This window comes from Haliotis rubra, unplaced genomic scaffold, assembly GCF_003918875.1.
Source record: "Haliotis rubra isolate DU_JTF1 unplaced genomic scaffold, ASM391887v1 Scf4, whole genome shotgun sequence".
Lineage (NCBI taxonomy): Eukaryota > Metazoa > Mollusca > Gastropoda > Lepetellida > Haliotidae > Haliotis > Haliotis rubra.
In genome coordinates this window covers 282,213-290,317 of record NW_025767079.1, presented here as the reverse complement: position 1 = coordinate 290,317, position 8,105 = coordinate 282,213, and the positions used below count along the sequence as shown (strand labels likewise).

The 8,105-nt window shown below is 41.1% G+C and overlaps 1 protein-coding gene across 1 annotated transcript; it reads left to right on the top strand.

Moving 5' to 3' along the window:
- The first annotated feature begins 6,162 nt into the window (after positions 1–6,162).
- LOC124287067 (extensin-like) lies at positions 6,163–7,800 on the top strand. The gene has a single exon (XM_046723544.1). It carries the CDS (start codon positions 6,163–6,165, stop codon positions 7,798–7,800), a length of 1,638 nt encoding a protein of 545 aa, XP_046579500.1.
- Positions 7,801–8,105: the final 305 nt, after the last annotated feature.

Here is an 8,105-nt window from a genome sequence, read left to right as displayed (position 1 = left end):
AGTGTTCAGTGCACAACCCTGTGCACTTAAAAAAGAACCCACGATTCCGTTGGTATATGACCAGATGGTGGCCACATGAATACGTGCAAACACCTAGTTGCGGGTACAGCAACGTGCAGTGAACTTGGACAAAGTACTGTGACTATGTGTCCCAGTCCACCAAATTGTGAATGGGTACCTCGTTAGGGTGAGAAAGCCACAATAACTCGGTGCGCCTAGTGGCTGCAAGAGTTGTATACTCCCCAGGGAGTTGAGATTGATAACACGATGTGCCGTTGAGATTGACATCCAATGATCGAGGGGAAAATACCAGCGCCTTGAGCATGCACTAGTTAGGTGGATATGTGCACTATATAAATATCCTATCATAATATAATATTGAGAAAGTGTCAAAACACACGAAACACTTACTTCATATACATATTTAGTTCCATTTTACATCTGTGATATGGTTCATTGTGAAGACACTGATATAGGATATAGCATGTGATATGATCACCTCGATGTTTGAGGATGTACTTTTGTAGCTAGTGTAATGATTTTCATACACTCTCGACATATTTATGTAAAGTAATGTCAGACTGGAGTGCTTCTGTATACTTCCATTCTGCTTTCATAAAAGACATGTGTTTTTAAAAAAAGGAAAAACTTTGCTGTACAATGTCAAGGTCAGTGAAATTGAGATTACAAGACAAGTGTCTGTCAGATACCATTTATCTTTGGCAGATAGATATAGAGATTATATATTTTCCATGGACTTTCTTGACCATAACCTACAGGTTCCATGGACATTAAATGACCATTAATTACAGGTTCCATGGATATTCTTGACCATCAACTACAGATTCCATGGACATTGTTGACCATCAATTACAGGTTCCATGGACATTGTTGACCATCACCTACAGATTCCATGGACATTGTTGACCATCACCTACAGATTCCATATACATTGTTGACCATCACCTACAGATTCCTTGGACATTGTTGACCATCACCTATAGATTCAATGGACATTGTTGACCATCACCTACAGATTCCATGGACATTGTTGATCATCACCTACAGATTCCATGGACATTGTTGATCATCACCTACAGATTCAATGGACACTGTTGATCATCACCTACATGTTCCATGGACATTGTTGATCATCACCTACAGATTCCTTGGACATTGTTGACCATCACCTACAGATTCCATGGACATTTGTGCTGATCACCTAAAGATTCCATGGACATTTGTGATCTTCAACATTACATTCAGTAGATATCCTTGGCCATCGTTTACAAATCTGTAAGCATCGTCAATGTTATTGACATGACCAACACCAAACACAATTTGATAATGAATGTTTAGTTTGTCTACTCACATTTCTTAGGGAGCTCTGGCTTCTTGTAAGGTATATCTGGAAAATAAAATAAAGATATTAGCACTTAATTACCAATTGACAAAATGCATCCGTTGCATTTGTAACAAAATTAACCATCAGAATTCAATGAGGCTCATGTTCACAGGATCAACTGACATTTTCACCATGACTACAAGAATGTTCCTGATCAATTCTGGTCAAAATCCATGGAATTTGTGGAAAAGATGGTCATATTATGTGGACATTCTTATTGATGACCACAAATTCCATCACTGTTTGTGGTAATTCACTGATCTTTTCCAATATGACTGATCATTCCAAGTCTGAAATACTCTCTGACCATTGCTTTATATATTTCTTTCCTACAGGCTGAGTAAATCTCTTGGGGTATATCCAATTTCCAAGTCTGCCAATACACCATGACCAAATGCATGGAACATCAACCGCTTTAGTTGTCATATCAACATGGAACCAGAGAGAATTTTGTCATTGAAAATCAGAACCTGTTCAGATGTGAATGCAGATTCACAAACTGTGAGCAGCATCCAGTGACATTAAGAAACTGTAACCAAGTTCAATGGTCATGTTTGATTATGACCACCAGATGTCATGGTCACTACTGGGTATGACATATAGATTCTGTGTCAACTGGAATTCATGGTCAGTCTTGATCCTGACTCCTCCTTGACAACCAGACTTCATGGATTGGCATGACAATTAGACTCCATTTAGATTCTATGGAGAATCATGATTACACAAGATTCCTTTCATGAACGTTCTTGGACATTAAAACTAGATTCTACGACTACATTTTGACAACCAATTAGATTTCATGAGGATTTTCAGCAATCATCACAACTTCAATGGACAATGTTTTACATGACAACAAGATATTCAACGAATACCACTTATCCTTCACACCATATGACATGGACAATTTCAGTCAGGACCAACACTTTTCATGGACAATCATAGTCATGACTTACAAATTCTATCCACCTTCACGTTTATGACCACCAGATTTCACCCATATTTCTGTACAGGCTGCAGATTCTGCAGACATAACAACTCCTGGTTTCAATTGCAAGTCATTTTTATTTATGGCACATGCGTGTTCAACTGCGATCGGTTTACCCCAACAAGTGAAACTAATACCTCATTTCTGTCTTCTTACTTTTAACAAGCTCCCATTTGAAATTAACACTTCTGCCTAGCATTCACATCTGTCTAGAGACAGCATCCCTTCATTCAAGCCGAGATGCTGCCACAGTATGGGGGAGTTTATGAGCAGCATCAGGAGCATGAATAATGTCCCAGAAATGAGAAATGAAACAAAGAATCCAATCAGAAAAGCAGTAAAATATATAAAATATTTAATGCTGACTGAAGACTTCTGTATGGCATTAAACAGTACAAATAAAACCAGCTAAACTGCAATATATATGAAACCAGTGTTTCTGAACACGGTATGTGTAGCAGCATCAAAAATGATTTTTCTTTTTTGTTTATTTCCAGACCAGAAAATTATGAAAACAAACAGTTGGGCAAGATACGAGAAAAAATCATGTATGCACTTTAACTCAGGAAGTTAACCTATTTTGGGGTCTGCGCTATATATATGAGAAAAGCCACCTGGTTACCTGACTACAATAGATTAAAAGGTTCAACATTACACAGAACTGTGTAACCATTTTCATGATGAATATTTCCACTACATCAATTTCATTTTGGTTTATAGATCACATATATAGATTTATATATAGACTGACTGAGTTTGGTTTAATGCCGCTTTTAGCAATATTCCAGCAACATCACGGCAGGGGACACCAGAAATGGCATGACGAGCCAACGCTTTAACCACTAGGCTACCCCACCGCCCTTTATATATAGAAAACTCACCTCCTCAAACAGAGGGGTGGTGGGGTAGCCTTGTGGTTCAAATGTTTGCTCTTCACACCGAAGACCCAGCTTCGAATCCCCACATGGGTATAATGTGTGAAGCCAGTTTCTGGTTTCCCCTGCCGTGATATTACTGGAATATTGCTGAAAGCGGCACAAAACTAAACTCACTCACTCCTCAAAAAGATTTGCATACTGATGCATTATTCACACCAACTGTTCTGGTCAAACACTGCACTAGTTGAAACACAAGACTTTGTTATCGTCTTGATAATACAGTTTATTATTTCTGCATCATGTTACAATAAATACCCTTGACTCATTCACAATCATACTTTTCTTTTGGGAGTGACTTTACTGTTACCAACTCTGTGTCTCAAACTTTTCTCAAAATTATTGCACTCTTTGGCTTTTTTAAACAGCCATGTAATCAGGGATTTACGGGACGCAAATTTCTGCGCATAAAAATTAACAATGGACGCAAGGAAATTTATTAGCGCATCCACAGGGGCACGGAAAAAGTTCAAATACTTTTTGTAAAACTTCCAATCAAGTAACAATAAGTTATCACTGAGTTTGCTACTTATTAGCTGAATTATGGTATCATTTGCAATTTGATTACTGCAACAATTAATGTGATGATCATGATACACAATACAATAACAGTATCAATAAAATATTTAAGTGTCTGGGACCCCCATTTTGTTGTCCAGGACCCCTGAAAATAAAGAGTATGAGTCCAAAGGACCCTCAAATACAGAACTCAAGGTAAATCTCTGATGTAATATTAATGATCGTTTTAGTGTTTCCATTAAAACAGCGCTTAATTGGTGAATGAATTCAGAGTATTTGTCACTATAGAATGCAGATATACTACACTTGACTACTAAAGATGGTATTCTTTTTATGGAGAAATGTGGTTACAGATAATATGTCAGTCCAATATCCACATCATGAGTGAGTGAGTTGAGTTTTACGCCGCACTCAGCAATATTACAGCTATATGGCGGCGGTCTGTAAATAATCAAGTCTGGACCAGACAATCCAGTGATCAACGGCATGAGCATCAATCTGCGCAATTGGGAACCGATGACATGTGTCAACCAAGTCAGCGAGCCTGACCACCCGATCCCGTTAGTCGCCTCTTACGACAAGCAAAGTCGCCTTTTATGGCAAGCATGGGTTGCTGAAGACCAATTCTACCCCGGATCTTCACGGGTCTCCACATCATGGTTTACTGGAACCTTAATATGCAAATATATTCAAATTACCAATTTGACACAATAACATGACAGTCATGCATGGTATTTGATTTCTATTGAATGCAACAACCAGTTAGCATAACTGGCCAATTATGGGATAAAGGTACATTCAGCAGATCCTGTCATGGCTAAGGCATGTAACTCTTGATGATCAATGTAAACTGCAGAAAAGCATCATAATGACTGTGAGTGAGTATGGTTTTACTCCACTCTCACGGCAGGGGACACCAGAAAATTATAACCTAAAGGGCAAAACCTTTTACCCAAACATTTTTCATATTCGTCTCATGATTCAGCTTCTGTCAACAGTATGGAAAATATCATCAGTAATGCATTTGACATTTGCTCCCAAGACAAACCTGAATCTGACTTTTAAACCTGATATTTATTTCAGAAAATTTCAAAATTTAATTTCAAAATTGATACGAGTACAAAGGTTTTGAAATACTAGTTCAAATGGTCTGAAATATATAGGGCGGGTGTGCAAAGGCATTTAGAATTGATAATAAGAATATTTCCCATCCAACAATGACTGAGCCAACAGGAGTCAACCTACATCATGTATTTCCAGGGACCCGTGAATGTCCGGGTTAGAATAATGATCTTCAGTAACCCATGCTTGTCGTAAGAGGCGACTAACGGGATGGGGTGGTCAGGCTCGCTGACTTGGTTGACACATGTCATCGGTTCCCAATTGCGCAGATCAATGCTCATGCTATTGATCACTTGATTGTCTGGTCCAGACTCGATTATTGACAGACCGTCGCCATATAGCTGGAATATTGCTACGACATGGGCACAATATGTGAAGCCCATTTCTGGTGTCCCCTGCCGTGATATTGCTGGAATATTGCTAAAAGCAGCGTAAAACCATGTTCACTCAGTCACTCCTATTGCTACGATGACACCCAATCCACAAAGTCACCATCTGACCATTTAGTCACCTTGTACCACAAGCATATATTCCTGGCGACCTTTCATAACCTGGAATATGTCCTTTTGTACAAATAAGATGATACATTAAAAATATCAATCATATATGATTTCATCTTCCCACATGGGGAATCATTCGATGTATGAAGGTACAATTAACTTTTGGTTTTGAGCATATAAGAAATATACAAATGCATGGAAACATGCCACAGTGCTTTAATCCACTCATAAAACATTGCTATACCCCTGGGGCGAGCTGAACTGTGGGTCAGGCATCAAATTCCTGTTCAGCATTAGCGTAGATTACATAACTAATGACAGACAGTGTGTCGTGACTGATTGTGTTTGAACAGGTATCCCATGATGCACTGGGGTAATTTTACAGACATGTTCGCAGCTTAATGGTCGTATCATGAAGAGCGGAGTTATGTAACAGCATTATTGGAGAAGATGTGTCACAGTTTTAAAATATGTTCACTCAGGACTACACTTGTCAGGAACAACATTGAGTGATAATGGATTAATGGACCGGGAATTCATTCAGTGACCTGTTATCGCCATTCCTAACATCTTTACAACCGCACCCTCACCTCCATTCCAACCCATTCTCAACCAGAACCATCCTCCAAATGCCAATCCTCATTTCCTCCAAATGCCACTCCAGAACTCTCATCCTCAACCAGAACCATCCTCCAAATGCCAACTCCTCCAAATGCTCATCCTCAACCAGAACCATCCTCCAAATGCCAACTCTCATCCTCAACCAGAACCATCCTCCAAATGCCTCCAGAACCATCCTCCAAATGCCAACTCCTCATCCTCAGAACCATCCTCATCCTCAAATGCCAAAATGCTCTCATCCTCAACCAGAACCATCCTCCAAATGCCAACTCATCCTCAACCAGAACCATCCTCCAAATGCCAACTCTCATCCTCAACCAGAACCATCCTCCAAATGCCAACTCTCATCCTCAACCAGAACCATCCATCCTAGTGCCAACTCTCATCCTCAACCAGAACCATCCTCTTAGTGCCAACTCTCATCCTCAACCAGAACCATCCTCCAAATGCCCACTCCCATCCTCAACCAGAACCATCCTCCAAGTGCCAACGCTCATCCTCAAACGAAACCATCCTCCAAATGCCAACTCTCATCCTCAACCAGAACCATCCTCCAAATGCCAACTCTCATCCTCAACCAGAACCATCCTCCAAATGCCAACTCTCATCCTCAACCAGAACCATCCTCCAAGTGCCAACTCTCATCCTCAACCAGAACCATCCTCCAAATGCCAACTCATCCTCATCCTCCTCAACCAGAACCATCCTCCAAATGCCATCCTCCTCAACCAGAACCATCCTCCAAATGCCAACTCTCATCTCAACCAGAACCATCCTCAAATGCCAACTCTCATCCTCACCAGAACCATCCATCCTCAAATGCCAACTCCCATCCTCAACCAGAACCATCCTCCAAATGCCCACTCCCATCCTCAACCAGAACCATCCTCCAAGTGCCAACTCTCATCCTCAAACGAAACCATCCTCCAAATGCCAACTCTCATCCTCAAGAACCAGAACCATCCTCCAAATGCCAACTCTCATCCTCAAGAACCATCCTCCAAATGCCCAGCTCCATCCTCCCATCCTCAAATGCCAGCTCTCATCCTCAGCCAGAACCATCCTCCAAATGCCCAGCTCTCATCCTCAACCAGAACCATCCTCCAAATGCCAGCTCAACCAGAACCATCCTCCATCCTCAACCAGAACCATCCTCCAGTGCCAACTCTCATCCTCAACCAGAACCATCCTCCAAATGCCAACTCCCATCCTCAACCAGAACCATCCTCCAAATGCCAACTCTCATCCTCAACCAGAACCATCCTCCAAATGCCCACTCCCATCCTCAACCAGAACCATCCTCCAAATGCCAACTCTCATCCTCAACCAGAACCATCCTCCAAATGCCAACTCCCATCCTCAACCAGAACCATCCTCCAAATGCCTCCCACTCCCATCCTCAACCAGAACCATCCTCCAAATGCCCATCCTCAACCAGAACCATCCTCCAAATGCCCATCCTCACCAAATGCCCACTCCCATCCTCAACCAGAACCATCCTCCAAATGCCAACTCTCATCCTCAACCAGAACCATCCTCCAAATGCCAACTCCCATCCTCAACCAGAACCATCCTCCAAATGCCAACTCCCATCCTCAACCAGAACCACCCTTCAAATGTCAACTCTCATCCTCAACCAGAACCATCTCCAAGAGCCCATTTCCACCCCAATTCTTCTCCATCGAAAGACACCCAATGTTAGACGTGACATGACATCCTGTTTAAATATTACTTGGGTTACACACCAGCTCACCTACAGTTAAATATAATTAAAAGCCTTTTCTTCTTCAACACTGTTTGCTAATGCCAGAAAAAAAATCAACTTTTGTAGTGGGGTTAAATTTTCCTGAGTTCTTTTTCTTGAAAATGCTTGAAAACAACACAGAAAATAAGTTTGATCACAGAATGTCCAGACAAGAATTCCTACTGTGTCAGAATGCTGAGATCCCTTGCAGTGCCCAACGGCGCTGGGTCATAGGGATTGGCTCAATGAAGACTGAAATATAAGAGACAACTGA